The 24866-nt window shown below is 44.4% G+C and overlaps 1 protein-coding gene across 3 annotated transcripts in view; it reads left to right on the top strand.

Annotated features, from left to right (window-relative positions):
• LOC115106945 (dedicator of cytokinesis protein 4-like) overlaps positions 1-7717 on the top strand; it is a 159970-nt gene extending 152253 nt beyond the window's left edge. For all 3 annotated transcript variants that reach the window (XM_065008176.1, XM_029630202.2, XM_029630201.2), the window contains one exon: positions 5205-7717. In XM_065008176.1, coding sequence (XP_064864248.1) covers positions 5205-5672 — 468 coding nt within the window. In that variant the 3' untranslated portion in view covers positions 5673-7717. The remainder of the gene's footprint in view (positions 1-5204) is intronic.
• The last annotated feature ends 17149 nt before the right edge of the window (positions 7718-24866 follow it).

The following is a 24866-nucleotide window of genomic DNA, read 5'->3' as shown; positions in this document are numbered from 1 at the left end:
AGCGAGTGCCTGTGTAACTGGCTCCTGTTGTCTCTTTCTCCTCCCCCTACTGCAGAGAAAAGGCTCCACAGCACAACAAGTGTTTATTGCGCTGTACATGCTGAAGCTGTAACATCATGTCAGCCATTTCGTTTTTTTCTTGTTTCTGACTGAAAAGTTCTGTTACTGAATTTCCTAATTTATTTAACTATTTATGGTATAGGGGACGGTTGCGTCCCACTTGGGGGGAAAAAACAGGTCAAATGCAGCGCGGCAAATTTTTAAAAAATGATATAAAAATCGAACTTTTATTAAATCACACATGTAAGATACTCAATTAAAGCTACACTCGTTGTGAATCCAGCCAACATGTCAGATTTTAAAAAGCTTTTCGGCGAAAGCATAAGAAGCTATTATCTGATGATAGCACAATGTCAACAAAGAGAGTAGCATATTTCAACCCTGCAGGCGCTACACAAAACGCTGAAATAAAATATAAAACATGTATTACCTTTGACGAGCTTCTTTTGTTGGCACTCCAATATGTCCCATAAATATCAGAATTGGTCCTTTTGTTAGATTAATTCCGTCCATATATATCCAAATGTCCATTTATTTGACGTGTTTGATCCAGAAAAAAACAGCTTCCAAAAAACGCAACATTACTACAAAATATTTCAAAAGTTGCCTATAAACTTTGCTTAAATATTTCAAACTACTTTTTGTAATACAACTTTAGGTATTTTTAAACGTTAATAATCAATCAAATTGTAGACGGGGCAATCTGTTTTCAATACAGGAAGTAAACAAACCATGCTTGCGCAACTCTCAATAGTGTAACGTTGTTCCTGGATGTGCTTCTTCTTCGTTGCACAAATGAACAACCTCAACCAAATTCCATAGACAGGTGACATCCAGTGGAAGCGGTAGGAACTTGGCAATGACAACTCAGGGAACAGTCAGAGGCAAAAAAATAAAATAATTCTGAACAGTTAGTCCTCTGGGTTTTGCCTGCTACATAAGTTCTGTAATACTCAGACATGATTCAAACAGTTTTAGAAACTTCAGAGTGTTTTCTATCCACATCTACTAATAATATGCATAACTTAAATTCCTGGCATGAGTAGCAGGAAGTTGAAATTGGGCACGCTATTTATCCAAAAGTGAAAATGCTGCCCCCTATACCTTTTTTTTCTCCCCAATTTCGTGGTATCCAATTGTTTTAGTAGCTACTATCTTGTCTCATCGCTACAACTCCCGTACGGGCTCGGGAGAGACGAAGGTTGAAAGTCATGCGTCCTCCGATACCCAACTAAGCCGCACTACTTCTTAACACAGCACCATCCAACCCGGAAGCCAGCCGCACCAATGTGTCAGAGGAAACACTGTGCACCTGGCAACCTTGGTTAGCGCGCACTGCGCCCGGCCTGCCACAGGAGTCGCTGGTGCGCGATGAGACAAGGATATCCCTACCGGCCAAATCCTCCCTAACCCGGACGACGCTAGGCCAATTGTGCGTCGCCCCACGGACCTCCCGGTCGCGGCCGGATACGACAGAGCCTGGGCGCGAACCCAGAGTCTCTGATGGCACAGCTGGCGCTGCAGTACAGCTGCCTTTACCACTGCGCCACCCGGGAGGCCCTTTCCCCCTATACCTTAAGAGGTTAAACATGACATATTCCTTCATCCTGTTTTTACGTGAAACATGTTAGCATCTCATGCATGAGGCCAACAGGGTCTGACATATAGCCTATCATAATCACATCAATAAATTGGTTATAACAAACTCCGAACACAATACGTGACAGCAAAATGGATGCGGAAGACGTGAAAAAGAAACTCCAAATGTGCAAATGTTTACTGGTTGCTCAGGAGGGAAACAGGAAGTCAGATCTGTTGAAGACATTTGACTTAGTTGTGGATACTACGGGAGATCAAGAAAAGGGAGGGTATAGGAGCAAGCATTGCGTGAGTATGTGAACGAACGAAGGGTTGATTGATAGACACGGTAGCCTATTGACAAACAGGTACTGTTAGATTACAATATATTTTTTCTGCCTGTTTGGAACAGTGTAAACAACACAAAATAATACATTCCAAGTAATACCAGTCTGTTCTAAAATATTTTTTACAGGCCTTTATTGCACCATAGCAAAGATTAAAAACAGGCGAATCTGTGAAATTGCTTTATCCAACATTTCGCCGTTGCATGACGCTTGGTGCTCACGGAATCAGTAGGCTATTAAACGAACACTCAAACAGGCAACAGAAGCGAGATCTGTCTTATATCTGTAGATAGAAACTCAGCAAAAAAAAGAAACATTTCTTTTTCAAGACCCTGTCTTTCAAAGATGATTAGTAAAAATCCAAATAACTTCACAGATCTTCATTGTAAAGGGTTTAAACGCTGTTTCCCATTATTGTTCAATGAACCATAAACAATTAATGAACATGCAGCGTTCCACAGATACTAACAGCTTACAGACGGTAGGCAATTAAGGTCACAGTTATGAAAACTTAGGACAATAAAGAGGCCTTTCTACTGAAAAACACCAAAAGAAAATGCCCAGAGTGCCTCCTCATCTGCGTGAACATGCCTTAGGCATGCTGCAAGGAGACATGAGGACTGCAGATGTGGCCAGGGCAATAAATTGCAATGTCCGTACTGTGAGACGCCTAAGTCCTCGCCGTGGCAGACCACGTGTAACAACACCTGCATAGGTTCGGTACATCCAAACATCACACTTGCGGGACAGATACAGCATGGCAACAACAACTGCCCGAGTTATACCAGGAACGCACATCCCTCCATCAGTGACTGTCTGCAATAGGCTGAGAGGGTCTGGACTGAGGGCTTGTAGGCCTGTTGTAAAGGCAGGTCCTCACCAGACATCACCGGCAACAACGTTGCCTATGGGCACAAACCTACTGTCCCTGAACCAGACAGGACTGGCAAAAAGTGCTCTTCACTGACGAGTCTCGGTTTTGTCTCACCAGGGGTGATGGTCGGATTTGCGTTGATCATCGAAGTAATGAGCATTACACCGAGGCCTGTACTCTGGAGCAGGATCGATTTGGAGGTGGAGGGTCCATCATGGTCTGGGGCGGTGTGTCACAGCATCATCGGACTGAGCTTGTTGTCATTGCGGGCAATCTCAAAGTTGTGCGTTACAGGGAAGACATCCTCCTCCCTCATGTTGTACCCTTCCTGCAGGCTCATCCTGACATGACCCTCCAGCATGACAATGCCACCAGCCATACTGTTCGTTCTGTGAGTGATTTCCTACAAGACAGGAATGTCAGTGTTCTTCCATGGTCAGCGAAGAGCCCGGATCTCAATCCCATTGAACACGTCTGGGACCTGTTGGATCAGAGGTTGCGGGCTAGGGTCATTTCCCCCCAGAAATGTCTGGGAACTTGCAGGTGCCTTGGTGGAAGAGTGGGGTAACATCTCACAGCAAGAACTGGCAAATCTGGTGCAGTCCATGAGGAGGAGATGCACTGCAGTACTTAATGCAGCTGGTGGCCACACCAGATACTGACTTTTACTTTTGCTATTGACCCCCCCCCCCTTTGTTCAGGGACACATTATTACATTTCTGTCAGTCACATGTCTGTGGAACTTGTTCAGTTTATGTCTCAGTTGTTGAATCGTGTTATGTTCATACAAATACTTACACAAATTAAAGGTAGTTGACAGTGAGGACTTAAAAAAAATATATATATATGGATGATTTCTAAAGACATTTAACAGTTAGGCTATAGACCTAATTAAGTTGGGGTTTCCTCTCTCCTCACTTCTTATACAGTTAGGCTAAGGCAAGGGCTGTCTCCTCGTCTCTGCTACTGCGTCATCCACCGCAACTCCAATATGTTCATTTTGCTGTTATGCACATCGCAACATAGGGAATCATCTTGCACCATGAAAATATTTGTTAAAAATTGTGGCTACTTGACTAAAGAAAACTCGGTCGACCAACATCCTATCGTCCAAACAATTGGCCAGACGACTAAATGGGGTCAGCGCTAATGTGTGTGTGTGCGTGCGTGCCTGACAATACCTGCCTGTGTGTGTGTGTGCATGCATGCGTGCCTGACAATACCTGCCTGCCTGTGTGTGTGTGTCTATGGTGTGTGAATGTGCATCTCTTTCTGTTCTTCTGTTAATGCTGTTGAGTGTTCTGACAGTACTTTGAATGTCTGTGTGCTGTATGGTTTCTCTGTTGGTTGTCAGGCAGTACTTTGAATGTCTGTGTGCTGTATGGTTTCCCTGTTGGTTGTCAGGCAGTACTTTGAATGTCTGTGTGCTGTATGGTTTCTCTGTTGGTTGTCAGGCAGTATTGAACCACAGTTGAATTATCTTCCCCCTCTAAGTCGTCTCATGTTCTCATCCACATTGGCTCTCGCCTGTCAGATAACTCTGCTAATGAGCCATTTATTATCTAGCACCAGTCTGCATGTGTCTAGGCAGTTTAGAAGGAGTGACATTTTAACAGGCTTTTACAAACCTGCATTGATGAAGTCTTGTTTTTTGTTAGAAAATCAAATACGGTTCTTTGCACTGGCAGTTTTTTGTAAGTGAGGCACAAACAGCAGCACAAATACAACGCCGTGTGTGCGTGCGGGCGTGTGTGAGATAATGGGGCCTGTTGGCGGTCTGCTGTGGGGTCTTCTTTGATTGTACTGTGAGGGGCAGCTCAGCGCTCTAGGCCTTTGAGATATGTGGGGAATGTGAACATATCAACGAGCATTTAGCTTCAGTCTCGCTGAGGGAAGTTATATTCACGCAACTTCTCTCAACAAGACTGAAGCTAAATGCTCGTCACACTGACGTACTGTAGCGTACATAACAGATCAATTGTCCTCTCCACTGAATCCAATTAAGTGTAACAAGATATAACAGTATTTCCATGTCATTTCTCCGAAAACATTTTGACAACGTATTAGATTGCTCACGATGGGACTGCCGCATGTTGTGTTTCTCCGTCTCAGTACACACTGACATATGATGAGGGGGGAAAAGCAGTGTGGCACTGTCACTTTGTCTGGTGTCTTTATGATTACGCTTCATAGGCTTTATTGTTCCTTTATGCTATACCTCATTAGGCTGTGAAGGACACGTGTGCAGTCTTAAGGAGATTGGTACCCTCTGTTTGAGCTATGGTGGTTGGTTCTCCGTTTCTGATTGGTCCTCTGATGGTCTCTCTGTTTCTGTCTCTCCATAGAGTTCATTGCCAGCCTTCACGCCCTCACCCACTGAGTGCCAGTCGGCTGGACTGGTGTCCAACTCGCCCGTCCTCTCTGGTAGCTATAGCAGCGGCATCTCCTCCATGAGTCGCTGCAGTGTGTCCGAGGCGTCGGGCAACGAGGCAACCACTGGAGACCACCCCGCCCACCAGGGGCCCACCATGCCCAACTCGGTCTCCTCGGGCTCGGACGAGCTCATCCGCCGCGAGAACAAGACGCCGCCGCCCTACAGCGTGTACGAGCGCACCAACCCTCGTCGGCCGGTTCCCCTGCCCCACAGTCTCTCCATCCCTCCCAGTGTGGATCCCCCGGCCCTGCCACCCAAGCCCCACCAGCAACGCACTAGCAGCATGAAGCTGGTCCCAGCATCGGACCCTCGCAGGGCCGACGGGGTGCCCCACGTCCCCAGACCCAGACCTCTCCCCAGGAAGGTCTCCCAGCTATAGGCTGGGTGAGGACCTACAACCCTAGTGGGTTGATGGGTGACACCACTGGCGCGTTTTGCACTTTTTAACACTGTCTTCTCTTCAGTTTGGTAATCCCAGGCTCTGCCCAAGACAGACTCACGACTCTTGAGTCTGTCTCATTATGAAGATATTTTTTTCGAAAGGGCTTTGCATTGACTGACGTTGTCATTCCGCACTTTTAGCTCCAGTACAGTAGGTTCCACGCAGTAAATTGCTACGTTTATCAGAAGAGAAATGAACACAACAAACTTAGGCATTGATTTTTAGATTTTTGATAGATGTAATAGTCCCAATATGTATATATTGGTTATATATAAGAAGTGTTTTGCCTTAAGTATTGGAAAGAGTCTTCTATCCATGAGTCTTGCACGTTTTTGAAGTACACTGTACTTTTCTATATGGCTGACTGGTGCTAGAGGCCTCATGCATATGCATTTCAGTTTATGGTAGTAGCTGAGGGTGTGTTCACATACATCCACGTGGTACCGGAAACAGGAAGCAGAGATTGACCTATTTGGCCATTTTGTTTCATTGTCATGACCATTTGAAAAGTACTGTAAAGCTAAAATCAGTGCCCCGGTTTTATTCTTGGTCGGTAATAGAACATCCCTTTCTCGTAGGAATGGAGAATTTGTGGTCGTAACAAGTCACTCAGAAATACACCCCCTTCGTGAGGGTTCTTCAAACTCTACTCTAAGACATAAAGAGCTCCTTCCGTCTTTGAAATCCCCTTTGGCCAATGCACATAGTTCTTGCATTTGACATGTGCCACTAAATTGTATGTCGTTCTAAGTAAATAAACTGGAGGCCATTACTGTCAGAGGGGACCAGAGATGTGGACACACCCTAACCCTCCTGCATGAAGTGTAGTATGTATGTGGTGGTGGTGGTGGATCTTTGGGGTTTACCAAGTATTGTGCCAAAGGACGATGTACTGTATGTATGCTGTAATGGCAAAGTAGGAATCCTGAACCTGGAAACACTCCATTGACTAGACAAGCTGATCTTGTACTAGCCCACAATGAAAACAACTGACTTTTGAGACAAATCCAGTTATTAAGATGAAAAGTCATTGTGGGGGGGATATAAAAATGGCAACTGTTACAAGTAACGAATGGTTATATGATATTAGCACAAATGAGATTGACTACGTTAGCAGTGGTTACATTACCAAGGACTCCAACTCTTAAAATGTTAACCCCTGACCACAATGGGCATTTGAAGTGCAGTATGTATTGTAGAAAAGATGTCCTCTATTTGCCGCTCAGTGAATTGCCAGCAACTCGTACACACACACACACACACACACACACACACACACACACGAGGGCTGCCGTTCTATTATTTTTTTTGAATCTTTTTCGAAAACCTTTTCAACTTTTCATTGTATAGTCACGCTTGTACAGTACAGCCGAGTTAGTTTGAGGTGTTCTCTCTGTGTTTGACATACAGTACATGGTGGACAGAGTGTACTGGTATCGAGTCCTACGATGTCTAGGCAGTCTTCACGTCAGGTGGTTTCCTGTCAGTGTTTTATGAAGAGAAGACAACACTGTTTTTGTAATAAAAAGCTTCTTTTTTTTAATTGCACGAAATATTGATCACTTAATTCAGTACAACGGTTTTCACAATTAACTTGGGTATGTTTCACTTTTCTATGGTTAATTTACTTTTTAATTTGTTGCAAAAAAAATTCTCCATCAAATGTTCACATGAATCAGTACTTGAGAAATTGTAAATTATATAATGATGAGATTGTTGTACGTATGCCAAATATACTACCTTTGTGTATTACTATTATTGTAAATATTGTGTTTTTAACAAAATGTAGCTAATACACATTTACAGCTTTGAATGTTGGAACAGCAAATTATTGTTATAAATGTCACAAAAAATGGTGTTTTAGTGAGTGTAGAAGTCTAATAAGTAATAATGTAATAATGAGTAATGCATATCTACACCTACGGTAAAACATTTACATGCTCAATAAACTGCCCTGTGTAATAAAACATACCTTTAAATCATTCCCAGCTCTAACCTGTTTAAAAACAATCCATCGATAGGTCCTTCTATAATAGTTGCACTGTACAGTACATGTGTCCAGCCATGTTTGCTCAGTTGTTATAGTGATCTTCTGTGTACTCTAACGTTACATGATTCAGGATCAGCTTCGTGTCATCAAAGTCATTCCCACACAAATTCAACGATAGTCACCTACTGTGGGCGCTCATGATGATGTAATTGTTTATGAGGAACTGGTGCGTGATCAGGTAAGACGATGTGCGGCGCATGGGGGAAATATTCCTTTAAAACCGAACACATCTAATGAATGTCTCCTCTTTAGTCTGCTAGGTGGGGTGGGGTGGGCCGGGATGATGGCACTCTTCATAACGTCACATCACCGCCAAGAGGAGTACCCTCCACCGGATCAGATAGACGCAGTAATACAGTAATTGTGTCTGAGGCTGGTAATTTGACAGTGTTTAATCGTGTCAGAAATGAATTTCCTCTAATCCTGAAGACTTCTCGGAAGAGAGAACACGTATCGGGGTACCGGAGGAGCGATTAACGTGCCTCCGTTCTGGAACCCAGGAGAATGGGTTGTCAGTCCAACCCTCAATGGGCTTGTCAATCATCCTCACATTCAGCTTTCACTAGCAGGAAGGAAGCTGTGTTTCATTCATGGACTGAAAAACTGTCTCAGCAGGGTCGGGGGAAGGGTTTAATCATTATGTACAAAACCTTTTTTGCGGATGCAAAAACTAGACATCCTGTGTATAAGTGAAAATAGCTTCATTCTAACTGAGCTAATAGCTCGAAGGCAAGACTGTAAATTATATTTAAATGTTAACATAACACCCATACATTTGAACAATACATCATTCAAACTGTGGTCTAACTCTGCAGAACAGTTTAGCCTCGTTATTTGGATGCTAAACATGCGACATTGAAAAGTGTTCCATGGGTGCTAAAAATGAATTAGCGAGGGAAGGCAGGTTTTAATTTAACCTTGCCTCGGGCACATTTTGAATAGCACACAACTCGAGAGAAGCCCTTGGTGTTTTTCTCTCTGTGCTAAATCTCCCTGGGATAAGAAAGCTGGAGCAATTCGACGGTGCACTGAGATCCGGCGTTTCAGAGAGGAGGGAATTTTCAAAAGAACCTCTGAATAATTGATCTGCTTTTTATCCGTCTTATTTTCTATATCAACTTTGCTGTGCTCCTGGCTTATGGGGATTTACCTGACAGCTTCAAGTGCTCTCTCTTTTTTTTTCATTACAGAATGAGTGAAGTTACATTTTTAGTGTGTGTTGTTCTCAGTGGAAGAGTATTGTCTCCACTATGTAGGGATTTACCTGGCAGTTTCAAAGGGTTCGGCTGTTAAGGACGTGTGTGTGTGTGTGTGTGTGTGAGAGAGAGAGAGGGGACTATCAGTTTGTGACTTACTCATCCAGATAAAAGTTGTTTGTGCATAGAGGGGCTTCGCTGAAATGGCCAATGCAATTATAAAGGCATTACTTGTCGATATTGAGTACACAATACCAACACGCCTGCTAAAGAGTCCACACCGTAGTCCTGGAGAACTAAGGTCTTTGATTAGATCATACAGAATCGGCAACCATGGGAATCCGATGGGAATCCCGTGCAGTGCTTCGTACAGCACAAGGACTACGCTAAATGGACTTTGATTGGTAAATGACCAGTAAAAACAGCCCAAAGGAATGGTCGTCTTGGGAAAAGGACACGTGTTGAAGGGCACTGTTAACTACCTCGGTCTGTACTGGTCGGGACTAGTTTCTTAGCATGCCTTTGAGTTTCCTTCCTGCATGGTTGATTATTTGAGCATTTTGTGCAAGATCAATAGCAAGGTGTGGGCCGAGGAGTGTTTACGTCTTCAGTTCACTACAGATGGGATCATGCCATCGCTCTCTTGTATTATTCAGACACTGCTATTTGTTACCAAAGGACCGACACAGACAGAGAAGTGGCTTGAGGTAGATTATAGTACAGAGGTTAACAGCCCTGGATGTGCAATGCTCATCACTACTGCATGGTGAGAGGTGTCGCACTCTCCACCGGGCACTTGAACTTGTACTTTTGTCTCACTCCCCATCCTCATCACTTACTCATTGTCCAAGGTCACCAGACTAGAGGCCCTGTTTACCCTGCTCCAATACCCACAGAGGACCCACCTCTCTGGCCCTCTTGACACCAGCTCCACCCCCTGTGCTGCTGAGCCGCTCCAGAGGGACCCCTTTATCTGGAGCTCAACACTGCCAAAACACATCTCTCTCTTCTCTCGCTCTTTCTCTGATGATCACCTTAGTTCTGCCTGAGTGACCTTGCTACAGCGATGCGCAGATGAATAAACATGAGCCCGATGAAGCCCGGTCGGGGATTACAAAGGTACGCATACGGCACCTCCACCTAAACACTAATAAAGTGTAGAGCACAGAGTCACTAGCTGTAACATCACACACTCATTAACTTAACCAATCAGGATTAGACCCACCCGTTGTATAATAAGGTGTAGAGCACAGAGTCACTAGCTGTAACGTCACACACTCATTAACTTAACCAATCAGGATTAGACCCACCCGTTGTATAATAAAGTGTAGAGCACAGAGTCACTAGCTGTAACGTCACACACTCATTAACTTAACCAATCAGGATTAGATCCACCCGTTGTATAATAAAGTGTAGAGCACAGAGTCACTAGCTGTAACGTCACACACTCATTAACTTAACCAATCATTTACAGGAGGAGCTGTCAGACACTCATTAACTTAACCAATCAGACACTGTATAATAAGGTGTAGAGCACAGAGTCACTAGCTTAAAACACCATACTAACCAATCAGGATTAGAAATATAAAGTTAGAGCACAGAGTCAAAACGTCACACACTCATTAACTTAACAATCAACCATTAGAGAGATACAAGTCAAACACTCATTAACTTAACCAATCATTTACAGGAGGATGGTTTAGACATTGAATACAAGTTTATGGTTTAGACTGAAGTTAGAGTTATAGTAGGGACTAAATGCTTTAGTGAAGTGACTGAAAGCTTGAAAAACAATATTTCAAAGGCCGGATGAACGCAAACAAACTGTGTGTCGTCAAAAGCAGGATGCAGAAGAGAAACGCTTTCTCATTTTTCCCAACTCCATCTCACTTCTGATATTGCATTTTGATTGAAGATGCACCAGCAGTGGCAGAGGCATGTGTTGTTTGAGTAGGGAGGGATGGCTGCTGTGGACCAGGATATTTGAAAGGCTCTGGTGGGAGTGACATACTGCTTGGGTACACATGGTTTGATTTTTAGTGTGAAAATGACTTGACTGCTCTGAGGGCTTCGGTGAGCTTTTCCATGAGTGATTATTTTGTCCTTCACAAGGCTCAGGGGGGGCCTTCACAAAGCATTCTTATGGATTTTCTTTCTGGTTGTGTCGTAAGATTGTATGTGGTGGGAATCATGACGACTGTTTCTCATTCTTCTCTCTACAGTTCTCCTCTATTAACTTTCTATCCTGTTTCGATGGGTCTAAAGGCAGTAAAAATATTTGAAAACACCACAGTAACATTGTAGCACTCCGGTACAGTGTATTATATGGGACACTACTGGTAGCCACCCACCCTACCGGTAATTTACCAAATTTAACAGAATCACCCGTAATGCTGTGTTAATGAAGCTCTCATCAGGCTAAATCAAGTGCTCCAGGTACGCACCCAGACTAGCTGATCAATAAGGTATCCCCCCCCCAAGAACTTCCAAGCCTCAGCTCCCCCTCGTTTGTCCAACACAGGGTTTGCATGCTGATGGGGGTTGTATTGTTCACTCTGTGTGTGGTGTGGATTTCAATGTGTGGTGTAGTGGAGTGATTGTACAATGTATTGGAGATTTAAACCCAGGGTCTTTCTGCTTGGATAGCATACGGCAATGCTTTAGAGGAGATACTTCATGTGATTTCAGAGTTTGTCTCGGTCGATTACAGCTCCACATTTTGGTGGTTTCTGAGCTGATTAGAATATCACGCGGTGCACATTAGCCACGGTGGCAGACTGGCAGGCTTGGCATAACCCATTGGCCTTCTAGACTGAATGGATTTCGTTGGACTTCTTTTGAACAAACTTTGAGTGATTCCTCATGGAACTAGAATAAAAAATGTAAAAAAAACATGATTTGGGGGATTTTTAATTACTGTAGTCCATAGAAGGGTGCTTTTGGAGGAAGGAAGGACATATATTTGAGATTTCTATCTTAAAGCATAGTTGAGCAATGATTTATTGATGTTGGAATATCGTAACATTATGGCCTCCGTTAAGACCTCAAAGGGTTTTATCTCCAAAGCAAAAACGAAAGCAAAAGTTGGTGTCATATGAAGCTTCACCGTTTGCTCTGTAATATGAGAGGTATTTTGATATCATTTAAAAATGTCTTACATTCAGGGCCTCCCGGGTGGCACAGTGGTCTAGGGCACTGTGCCACCAGAGACTCTGGGTTCGCGCCCAGGCTCTGTCGCAGCCGGTCGCGACCGGGAGGTCTGTGGGGCGATGCACAATTGGCCTAGCGTCGCCCGGGTTAGGGAGGGTTTGGCTGGTAGGGATGTCCTTGTCTCATCGCGCACCAGCGCAGTGCGTCCTAACCAGGTCGCCAGATGCACAGAGTTTCCACCGACACATTGGTGCGGATGGCTTCCGGGTTGGATGCACGCTGTATTAAAGAAGCAGTGCGGCTTGGTTGGGTTGTGTTTCGGAGGCTCTCCCGAGGCCGTATGGGAGTTGGCAGGATGAGACAAGATAGTAATTACTAACAATTGAATACCACGGAATTGGGGAGAAAAGGGGGTAAAATAAAAATGTCTTACTTCTATGAATATAAAAAAATACATAAACATGCATATTGAAAATACTCCGTTTTTATATGTAACCATACTGGTCATAAGGTTTGAGAGTGGGATGTCTGCTAGTTTTAAACGTATACAGATAAATTGGCATAGTAGGCATAGCAACCAGCCCTTATTTTAATTGCACATCCTGCAAATGTCCAGCAGAGGGCGACCATTTTGAATCCATTTTCACATTCACTATGTTGGTAATACTTACAAATTGGATCATAACTCTTAAAAGCAGCAGAGATCCCACTCTGTTGTGTTTAATAATATATAAAAACACTTGCCAAATCATTATAATCATTAATATTAATCGTTTTCAATATTCATACATTTTTGTAAGAAATTTGTTATTGAAATCAAAATACTATTCATATTACAGAGCAAGTGGTAAAGTTTTATATGAGACCAGTTTTTTCTTTGTAAAACCTATATATGAAACATTGAGTCTTCTAGAAGGCCTGGGTGAGGCCAAAATGTCAAAAGTATTCCAACTTCAAGTAATTATTTATAAATTATACTATACAAATGTCAAATATGTCAACAATCCTTCTTTCAAAGGACCCTTCTATTGATTACATTTTGTGAAAATGCCCCAAGTCATAGTATTGTTTTGTTCTAGTTTCGTGTGGAAACAGTGTTAATTCAACCAGTGTGTACCCAGTGGGGTGTGTGTGATTGTGTGTGTGTGTTAGAGGCTGCCCGGCCAGACCAGCAGGGAAGGTCCTGCTAAGCACCAGCTGCTAGCTGCTTTTCACACTGATTCCCACCAACTGTGGGCCCTGAAATATTTACACTGGAGGCAGCTAGCGTGTTTTGATGGAAAACTAATTTTCATCTCAGATAAATTTTTGGGGCATCCCTCTCTCTTCCTCCCTCCTCCTCTTCTCTCTCTCTCACTCTGGCCTCCTCATCCTGTTATGAGGAGTCAGGGAGGTAAATAAAGAACAACCCTGGTTAGTTGTTGCACTCAAGTTTGTTTACTTTTCTGCCTTTGGTGGAAATGACTTTTCGGCTTCATTTGTGTGAGGTGATTGGGACATGGCATAGCGCATAGACATATAATGAATAGATTATATTCAACAGTGCAGTTCAAGAAGAAGAAAATATTTACCAAGTAGGCTAAAATAAAAAGTAACACAATAAGAATAAGAAATGAGGCTATATACAGGGGGTACTGGTACAGAGTCAGTGTGCGGAGGTACAGGTTAGTAGAGGTCATTTGTACATGTAGGTGGGAGTGAAGTGACTATGCATAGATAATAAACAGCGAGTAGCAGCAGTGTACAAAACAAATGGGGGTGTCAATGTAAATAGTCCGTTGGCCGTTTGATTGTTCAGCAGTCTTATGGCTTGGGGGTAGAGATGTACTGGGCTGTACGCATTACTCACTGTAGCGCCTTACGGTCCGACACCGAGCAGTTGCCAGACCAGGCGGTGATGCAACCGGTCAGGATGCTCTTGATGGTGCAGCTGTAGGTGGGGGAGAAGTGACTATGCATAGGTCAATGTAAATTGCGATTTTTCTGAATTGTTTAGCTGTCTAATGGCTTGGGGGTAGAAGCTGTTGAGGACCCTTTTGGTCCTAGACTTGACGCTCCGGTACCGCTTGCCGTGCCGTAGCAGAGAAAACAGTCTATGACTTGGATGACTGGAGTCTGACAATTTTATGGGCTTTCCTCTGACACTGCCTATTATGTAGGTCCTGGATGGCAGGATGCTTGGCAAAAGTGATGTACTGGGCCGTTCGCATTACCCTTTGTAGCGCCTTACTGTTAGATGCTGAGCAGTTGCCATACCAGGCGGTGATGCAAACGGTCAGGATGCTCTCGATGGTGCAGCTGTATTACCTTTTGAGGATCTGGGGGCCCATGCCAAATCTTTTCAATCTTCTGAGGGGGAATATGTTTTGTCATGCCCGCTTCACGACTGTCTTGATTTGTTTGGACCATGTTAGTTTGTTGGTGATGTGGACACCAAGGAAGTTGAAACTCTCGACCCGCTCCGCTACAGTCCCATCGTTGTTGATGGGGGCCTGTTTGGCCCGCATTTTCCAGTAGTCCACGATCAGCTCCTTTGTCTTGCTCACATTGAGGGAGAGGTTGTTGTCCTGGCACCACACTGCCAGTTCTCTGACCTCCACCTTATAGGCCGTCTCATCGTTATCGGTGATCAGGCTGTTGTGTTGTCATCAAACTTAATGATGGTGTTGGCGTTGTGTTTGGCCATGCAGTCGTGGTGAACAGGGAATGCAGGAGGGGACTAAGTACACACCCCTGAGGGGCTCCAGTGTTAAGGATCAGTGTTGCCTACTCTTACCACCTGGGGGCGGTCCGTCAGGAAGTCCAGGATCCAGTTGCAGAGGGAGGTGTTTAGTCCCAGAGTCCTTAGCTTAGTGATGAACTTCGTGGGCTCTATGGTGTTGAACGCTGAGCTGCAGTCGATGAACAGCATTCTCACATAGGTGTTCCTTTTGTCCAGGTGAGAATGGGCGGTGTGGAGTGCGATTGAGATTGCGTCATCTGTGGATCTGTTGGGGCGGTATGCGAATTGGAGTGGGTCTAGGGTGTCCGGGAGGATACTGCTGATGAGATCCATGACCAGCCTTTCAAAGCACTTCATAGCTACGGATGAAGGCTGGTTGGTTAGGCTGGTTACCTTCACTTCCTTGGGCACAGGGACTATGATGGTCTGCTTGAAACATGTAGGTATTACAGACTTGGTCTGGGAGAGGTTGAAATTGAAGTGAAGACACTTGACAGCTGGTCCGCGCATGCTTTGAGTACACGTCCTGGTAATTCCTCTGGCCCAGCGGCTTTGTGAATGTTGACCTGCTTAAAGGTTTTGTTCACATCGGCTACCGAGAGTGTTATCACACAGTTATCCAGAACAGCTGGTGCTCTCGTGCATGCTTCAGTGTTGCTCACCTTGAAGTGAGCATTAAAGGCATTTAGCTCGTCTGGTAGGATCGTGTCACTGGGCAGCTCACGTCTGGGTTTCCCTTTGTAGTCAGTAATAGTTTTCAAGCCCTGCCACGTCCCACGAGCATCAGAGCTGGTGTAGTAGGGTTCAATCTTAGTCCTGTATTGATGCTTTGCTTGTTTGATGGTTCATCTGAGGGCATAGCGGGATTTCTTATAAGCTTTCGGATTAGTCTCCCACAGCTTGAAAGCGGCAGCTCTAGCCTTTAGCTTGATGCGGATGTTGCCTGTAATCCATGGCTTCTGGTTGGGATATTTACGTACATTCACTGAGGGGACGACGTCATCGGTGCATTTATTGATGACGCCAATGACTGAGGTGGTGTATTCCTCAATGTCATTGGATGAATCCCAGGAACATATTCTAGTGTGTGCTAGCAAAACAGTCCTGTAGTGTAGCATTCACGTCATCTGACCACTTTTGAATTGAGCGAGTCACTGGTACTTCCTGCTTTAGTTTTTGCTTGTTACAGGAATCAGGAGGATAGAATTGTGGGCAGGTTTGGCAAATGGAGGGTGGGGGAGAGCTTTGTATGCATCTTTGTGTGTGGAGAAAAGGTGGTCTAGGATTTTTTCCACCTGATTACACATGTAACATGCTGGAAAAAAATTGGTTAAACTGATTTAAGTTTGCCTGCATTAAAATACCTGGCAACTAGGAGCGTCGCTTCTCGGTGAGCATTTTCTTCTTTCCTTATGGCCTTATAGAGTTGGTTGAGAGCGGTCTTAGTGCCAGTGCTGTTTTGTAGTGGAAAATAGACGGCAACAAATAATACAGATGAGAACTCTCTTGATAGATAGTGTGGTCGACAACATATCATAAGGTACTTTAAGGTACTCTACCTCAGGCAAGCAATACCTCGAGACTTCTTTAATATTAGACATCGAGCACCAGCTGTTATTGACAAAAAGACACACACCCGACCCCTCATCTTACCAGAGGTAGCGTCTCTGTTCTGCTGGTGCATGGAAAATCCCGCTATATTGTCCGTTTCTTCATTCAGCCACGTCTCGGTGAAACATAAGATGTTACAGTTTTTAATGTCCCGTTGGTAGGATAATCTTTGTAGTAGGTCATCAATTTTATTTTCTAGCGATTGCACATTAGCAAGGAGAATTGGAAAGCATTGGGAGTTTACTCGCTCACCTACGGCTTCTCAGAAGGATCCCCGTTCTGCGTCCCTTTTTCCGGCTCCTTTTCTTCACGTAAAAGGTGTGGATCTGTGCCTGTTCCAGTGAAAGCAGGATATCCTTCTCGTCAGACTCGTTAAAGGAAAAAGTTTCTTCCAGTCCGCAGTGAGTAATCGCTTTTCTGATGTCCAGAAATTATTTTCGGCCATAAGAGACAGTAGCAGCAATATTATGTACACATTAAGTAAAAAAAAAAAAAAAAAATTCACAATTGGTTGGGAGAATGTACAAAGTCAATTTCTCCATCCTATCCCCCCCTCCCTCCCTGGCACCAGAGTATGTTCTGAAATCAAAACTTCCCCCTGCTCCGCATCACTAAATTGAATCTCGCTCCAGTCCAAATGTTGCGACGATAAGCTGCTAGCCTGCTACAGTTGAAGTCGGAAGTACACCTTACATTTAAACTCAGTTTACATACACCTTAGCCAAATACATTTAAACTTGGGTCAAACGTTTTGGGTAGCTTTCCACAAGCTTCCCACAATAAGTTGGGTGAATTTTGACCCATTTCCCCTGACAGAGCTGGTATAACTGAGTCAGGTATGTAGGCCTCCTTGCTCGCACAACCTTCTTCAGTTCTGCCTACACATTTTCTATAGGATTGAGATCAGGGCTTTGTGATGGCCACTCCAATACCTCAACTTTATTGTCCTTAAGCCATTTTGACACAACTTTGGAAGTATGCTTGGGGTCATTGTCCATTTGGAAGTCCCATTTGCGACCAAGCTTTATCTTCCTGACTGATGTCTTGAGATGTTGCTTCAATATATCCACATGCTTTTACATCCTCATGATGACATCTATTTTGTGAAGTGAATCAGTCCCTTCTGCAGCAAAGCACCCCCACAACATGATGCTGTCCCCCTCCCCGTGCTTCACGGTTGGGATGGTGTTCTTCGGCTTGCAAGACTCCAAATATAATGGTCATTATGGCCAAACAGTTTTATTTTTGTTTCGTCAGACCAGAGGACATTTCTCCAAAAACGACAATCTTTGTCCCCATGTGCAGTTGAAAACCATAGTCTGGCTTTTTTATGGCGGTTTTGGAGCAGTGGCTTCTTCGTTGCTGAGCGGCCTTTCAAGTTATGTCGATATTGGACTAATTTTACTGTGGATATAGATACTTTTGTTCCGGTTTCCACCAGCATCTTCACAAGGTCCTTTGCTGTTGTTCTGGGATTGATTTGCACTTTTCGCACCAAAGTACATTCATCTCTAGGAGACAATACACGTCTCCTTCCTGAGCGGTATGACGGCTGCATGGTCCCATGGTGTTTATACTTGCGTACTATTGTTTGTACAGATGAACTTGGTACCTTCAGGCGTACCTTCAGGAATTGCTCCCAAGGATGAACCAGACTTGTGGTCTACAATTTTTCTTCTGAGGTCTTGGCTGATTTCTTCTGATTTTCCCATGATGTCAAGCAAAGAGGCACTGAGTTTGAAGGTAGGCCTTGAAATACATCCACAGGTACACCTCCAATGGACTCAAATGATGTCAATTAGCCTATCAGAAGCTTCTAAAGCCATGACATAATTTTCTATCCTATACTATGCATATGCATATCCTAGCTTCTGGGCTTGAGTAACAGGCAGTTTACCTTGGGCACCTCAGTCATCCAAACTTCCAAATACTGCCCCCTACCCCTAAAAAATTAAAGGCACATTCAACTTAGTGTATGTAAACTTCTGACCCACTGGAATTGTGATACAGTGAATTACAAGTGAAATAATCTGTCTGTAAACAATTGTTGTAAAAAATACTTGTCATGCACAAAGTAGTTGTCCTAACCAACTTGCCAAAACTATAGTTTGTAAACAAGAAATTTGTGGAGTGGTTGACAAATGCGTTTTAATGACACCAAATTTACATGTACAAACCAAAACCCACAAGCACACTGTTAACAGTAAATATATCTAGATGAATAAGCAGTGTTGAAATGGACAGTGACGGACTTTGTGTGATCCTGTGGAGTATAGGGCACAGTGACACATTGATTTGTGAAAGCCTGGTTTCTCTGCATGGCTGGAACATAGAGCTAATTAATGTACATAATACTTGTATATTGGGCCTCGCCTTTCAGCTCTATTGAGTGAGGTCATGTGGCCTGTTAAATGATTGGACGCTTCCTGTGCCAGGGCACAGGGGTTTCCATGGTTTCCATTAGTGGGCCATTGATTGAACCTTTTTGATTTCCTCCCTGTACTGTACATGAGCAGGAATGCACCCATGTGAGCACACGTGCACACACCGAAACCCTCAAGGGAACCGTAGAATGTCAGAATGTAGAGTAGATTCTATTTCTCGTTCGACTGGAGCGGAGCAAATATGATTATCATAATTACAATAACACCATTAACAATCAAAATGTTTTGCCACCCAAAGAAAGTATGGACTACTGTATGTACAATAACAGCATCATTCTACCTGCAATGATAGTTTAGAGCTGCTACAGTGTGGGTTGTTTTATATGCCATTGCCTGATTGTATGTCCTATATCAGTGTTTCCCAAATTTGGCCGTGCCTCCCCCCAGGTGCACATTTTGGTTCTTGCCCTAGCAAGGGAAACCCTGTCCTATATCATTATGGTGTGTCGCCAACCAGGCCTACAGTCCAGGAAAGGATGTATTCTTTCGTATGCGGGAGCGTTTCTATTTCCCATCAGAGAGGAAGTTACAGTAATGCACTGAAGTGGAGTTGTCACGCCACAATAAACGGCGTCATGCGAGGACGATCGGCAGGGACAATTGATAGTGATGATACAATTACATGTGCTGGCAGGCCAATAAAAGAAGATGTCTGGGCCCAGTGGCAAACTGCTTTTCATCCCACAATGCATAGCATGATCCCCCGCGGGTGGGGTTGAGTCAGAGCCAATGAAGGCGTGTGTGTGTGTGTGTGTGTGTGTGTGTATGTGTATGTGTGCGTGTGCAGGCGTGTAAGAGGAATCCATTCTCAAGAGAGAGCCTTTGGGACCAGTCTCACTCTCAGAAGCTCATCTGTTCAACTACCTGTGATGCCTCCGGTCTAGTTATCCACATGTTACCGCTGCAGGAGGAAAGAGGAAGAAGGGAGGGAAAAGACAGTGGGAAGGATGAATGAGAGATAAATACTGTAATGCAGTATGAAAACTACAGTGAATAAAGTTAGAACACACACACACACACCAGCCTGGGGCATCTCTTTCATAGTGTTCTTAAAGCAGAATGGGCGCAGGGACTCTGGGGCAGACTACACTGAATCATGAGCTCAGTATCTAACAGAGCAGGCTTAGGTCAGGGTACAGGAGTGGTGGCATTGACTACGAACCGAACAGGCCCTTCATCCACTAGCCACTCCTCCTGGCATCCCTGCCTGGCCCTGAATGAGAATAAAAGTTTCTCCGTCTGCGTTTGATCTCCAGTTATTTTTTTGTGCGTGTATTTTGCCCTCTTTTTTTGTGATATCCAATTACATTTTTGTCTCATCACTGCAACTTCCCAACGGGCTCAGGAGAGGCGAAGGTCGAGTAATGAGGTCCTCCGAAACATAACCCGCCAAACCGCGCTCCTTAACATCCACCCGCTTAACCCGGAAGCCAGCTGCGCCTATTGTGCGCCGCCCTACGGGACTCCCGGTCACGGCCGGTTGTGACACAGCCTGGGATCGAACCCGGGTCTCTAGTGACGCCTCAAGCAATGCGACGCAGTGCTTTCGACTGCTGCGCCACTCGAGAGGCCCTGTTCTCCAATTCTAATAGGAGAGGCATGGAACAATGTGGATGTTACTTTTCTCCACTGTTTTCTTGTTATTTTCTCTTCTCTTTCTCCGAGGCTTCATGACGACGGCTTCTGTGACAAAGGCTAATTGTGTTAGATTTGGACGGTCGCTGCATCTGTTGGAGCCCCAGCTTTGTTTATGATATCGCCTGAATTGATCTGTTGGAAAATGAAAAGGCAATAATAGGCAATCAGATCCAGGTGAGGCTTGAGGCGTTGCACAGCCTTTTCATTACTCACACTCCTTCCAGCGATTCCTCCGCCTTTACGCCAACGCCGGCTCCTCACCTAGAATGTAACGTTCAAAGACACATTATTTTGTTTTAAGTCTTTACTGTCCATTTTCATAATTTTCTCTTAATCTCGTTCTACAGCTTGATGGGATTATCCCCAGAACCTTAAACTATGTCTCCTCTTATATTGACTCATCCATAGAGTACCACAGTATGATTCATAATACCCATAAAACCTAGTAGTCAAACAGGGAAATGGTTCCAATCGTTTTTTCCAACGTTCAGTTTTCCCATAGGGGATTTTTAGAAACACTTAAAATGCGGGTTGTGTTTTGTGTAGGCTTACCCTGGCATGACAGTTTGATAACTCTGTAAATCTCTCTAGGATAAGGTGACTTTTATCAATTCGCCTGTATTCATCCCCCCAAAAGGAAACGCCATGATGCTGCAATTAGCTGCAACAAACGCCATGATGATCTGGACGAGACTGCAAGGTAAGAATTTCTGGATGAACTATCTAATGTTAGCTAAATATAGTGATGAATGAATTGGCTACATTTCTTTAAATTGAGAATTCTTTGAACGGTCTTGTGCGTTAAATTGACACAATACCTGTTAGCAAAGGTGTCAGCTAGAAATTACGTGCATGAGCTTGCAGGGATTTGTAGTCTTGCATGATGTCTACTGTGATGCTAATTAGCATTTTATGAAACAGAATTGACAGAGCTGAATATATTGATAAAAGTCACTTTTGTGTTACCTTTATTTAACTAGGCAAGTCAGTTTAAGAACAAATTCTTATTTACAATGACAGCCTACCGGGGAACAGTGGGTTAACTGCCTTGTTCAGGGGCAGAATGACAGATTTTTACCTTGTCAGCTCAGGGAATCGATCCAGAAAACTTTCGGTTACTGGCCCAACACTAACCACTAGGCTACCTGCTGCCCCACCTTGTCCTAGAAGAGATTTACACAGTTACCAAAACGTTACACCAGGGTAAGCCTACACCAAACACAGCCCTGATTTTAAGTGTTTCAAAAATCCCCTTTGGGAAAAATGAATGGTGGAACTATGATTGGAACCATTACCCTGTTTGACCGCTAGGTATTATGGGTATTATGACACCTCCACTGTGGGGCTCAATAGCCTTTTAAGCGGGGTAAATTATATCACTTTGCTTGCTTATCAAGTATCACTTCCACCTGATTCGGCTCACACCGAGGCTCAAACCCAGGATCTCTGCCTTGCACCCTCCAGAAGTGTTTTACCAGTCAACGGCACCGAAAAATTTACAATTTGGAGCGCAAGTGGTGACAGTCCAGGCTGAGGAGTACGTTTCACACGTCCCTTCAGTCTGAGGAGTACGTTTCACACGTCCCTCCAGGCTGAGGAGTACGTTTCACACGTCCCTTCAGTCTGAGGAGTACGTTTCACACGTCCCTCCAGGCTGAGGAGTACATTTCACACGTCCCTTCAGTCTGAGGAGTACGTTTCACACGTCCCTCCAGGCTGAGGAGTACGTTTCACACGTCCCTTCAGTCTGAGGAGTACGTTTCACACGTCCCTCCAGTCTGAGGAGTACGTTTCACACGTCCCTTCAGGCTGAGGAGTACGTTTCACACATCCCTCCAGGCTGAGGAGTACGTTTCACACGTCCCTCCAGGCTGAGGAGTACGTTTCACACGTCCCTTCAGTCTGAGGAGTACGTTTCACACATCCCTCCAGGCTGAGGAGTACGTTTCACACTTCCCTCCAGGCTGAGGAGTACGTTTCACACATCCCTCCAGGCTGAGGAGTACGTTTCACGCGTCCCTCCAGGCTGAGGAGTACGTTTCACACGTCCCTTCAGGCTGAGGAGTACGTTTCACACATCCCTCCAGGCTGAGGAGTACGTTTCACGCGTCCCTCCAGGCTGAGGAGTACGTTTCACGCGTCCCTCCAGGCTGAGGAGTACGTTTCACACGTCCCTCCAGGCTGAGGAGTACGTTTCACACGTCCCTTCAGGCTGAGGAGTACGTTTCAAGCGTCCCTCCAGGCTGAGGAGTAAGTTTCACACGTCCCTCCAGGCTGAGGAGTACGGTTCACACGTCCCCATGTGCTACACAAAAACAGGACTTGAATTGTGAGGCCTCCGAAAGACAAACTAACATATGGCCTGCTTAAGTTATCTATCTCCATGGACACTATAACCTTTAAAATTGTAATTTTGACTCTGCATTCATCAAGGGAAGGGCTCAGCCTGGATACTGTAGCTCTTCAACCGAAGGTAGTGCCCCTTCAAATGTGACAACTGTGATGTATGTTGCACGGGAGTCAAGTCAAGAGAAGTACATGCCGATATGAAAGAGAGAAGGGGATGGAGAAAACCAGTTGAAATCTCTCTTTCTCTCTCGCTCTCATGCGCTCTCTCCCTTCATCTCTATCTCCCCCTCTCTACTCTCTTGCTATCTGTCTCTTCATATCCTATTTCTCTCTCTATTCTATTCCCCCTCTTCCTCACTTGCTCTCTCTCTCTCTCTCTCTCTCTCTCTCTCTCTCTCTCTCTCTCTCTCTTCATTCTCTCTCTCTCTCTCTCTCTCTCTCTCTCTCTCACACATTCTTTCTCTCTCTCCATCTCCCCTCTCTGTAGCTTTGAAAAAACAGATAAAAAAACATATTGTATCACAGCACCTCTCCTCTTTCTAAATGTCTAATTTAACCGTACTGTATATACGAATATGTATACACTGTATGAATAGTGTGTAAATAGTATTGTTGTTGTCTCTTGGTGTCTTTCCTACATAAGTGTCATGTATTTGTACGTTTTATGTGGACCCCAGGAAGAGTAGCTTAATGTATGTGCAGTAGCTAATGGGGATCCTAAAGAAGTCAATTAAACTCTACTCTCGCTCAATTCAATTCTATTCAAGGGGCTTTATTGGCATGGGAAACATTTGTTTACATTGCCAAAGCAAGTGAAATAGATAAACAAACGTGAACTGAATAATCAAAAATGAACAGTAAACATCCCACTCACAAGTTTCAAAGGAATAGAGACATTTCAAATGTCATATTATGGCTATGTACAGTCTTATACATACAGTGTTATACATACAGTCTCTTCCTCTATTTGTCTCTTTCTCTCTCTATCTCTCTCTTCATCTGTTCCTCCCTCTCACTCACCCTGTCTCCTCTTCCAACCCCCCCTCTCTCTCTCCCTCCCCTTTCCCCCTCTCCTCTCTAGTTTAGAGATTTAATGTGCCTGTTTCAGGAGAAAGGCATCACAATGCTACTTAAAGCAGCATGCAGTCTGCTTAGAACCAGTGCGTGTGTGTGTGTGTGTGCGTGCGTGTGTGTGTGTGTGTGTGTGTGTGTGTGTGTGTGTGTGTGTGTGTGTGTGTGTGTGTGTGTGTGTGTGTGTGTACAGCCTGTATGTATCTGGAAGGCATGTGGCTGCCAGCGGGTCCTCAAGTGCTCCACTCATTTTTCTCTCAAATTTGATTCTCAAAGCACTGCGGAGAATAAATGTTATATTATGCCGCCATATCCTGCTGGGGGAGACGTTTCGTTTTTTTTGTTAGTGTTGCTTCTTTCCTTCTGTTCAGCTCCCTTCAATGAAAAATAGATTTCAGCGGCCATCTTGAGCTAATGATTGGGCTGTCTTTCCTTGTTTTCCTGTCTGTTGGTATTTGGTGCGATCAGAATGAACCAATGACTTGTCAGTCTAGAAGATTTATTGGAAGTATGTGTGTGTGCAGCCGTATGTGTTTGTGTGTGCAACCTCTACCAGCTCCTCACAGACCCAGAGAACGAGAATTGATTGTGTGATGTCACAGACCCTCCAACCATTAGACATACAGGTAACCGCCAACATAATGGACAAACTAGAGTACATGAGGGATACGAAGTGTATTGAAAGCCGGTGCTTCCACACAGGTGTGGCTCCTGTGTCAATTAAGCAATTAACATCCCATCATGCTTAGGGTCATGTATAACCATGTTGGGCAGGCCATTGTTTTGTCTACCATGGCTATGCCCCCATAAGATGACAATGCCCCCATCCACAGGGCATGAGTGAGTGGTCACTGAATGGTTTGATGAGCAGGAAAACAATGTAAATCATATACCATGTCC

Source organism: Oncorhynchus nerka, linkage group LG23 (assembly GCF_034236695.1).
Source record: "Oncorhynchus nerka isolate Pitt River linkage group LG23, Oner_Uvic_2.0, whole genome shotgun sequence".
Classification (NCBI taxonomy): Eukaryota; Metazoa; Chordata; class Actinopteri; order Salmoniformes; family Salmonidae; genus Oncorhynchus; species Oncorhynchus nerka.
The sequence above is the reverse complement of the archived record's forward strand: the minus strand, read 5'-3'. Positions and strand labels throughout refer to the sequence as shown.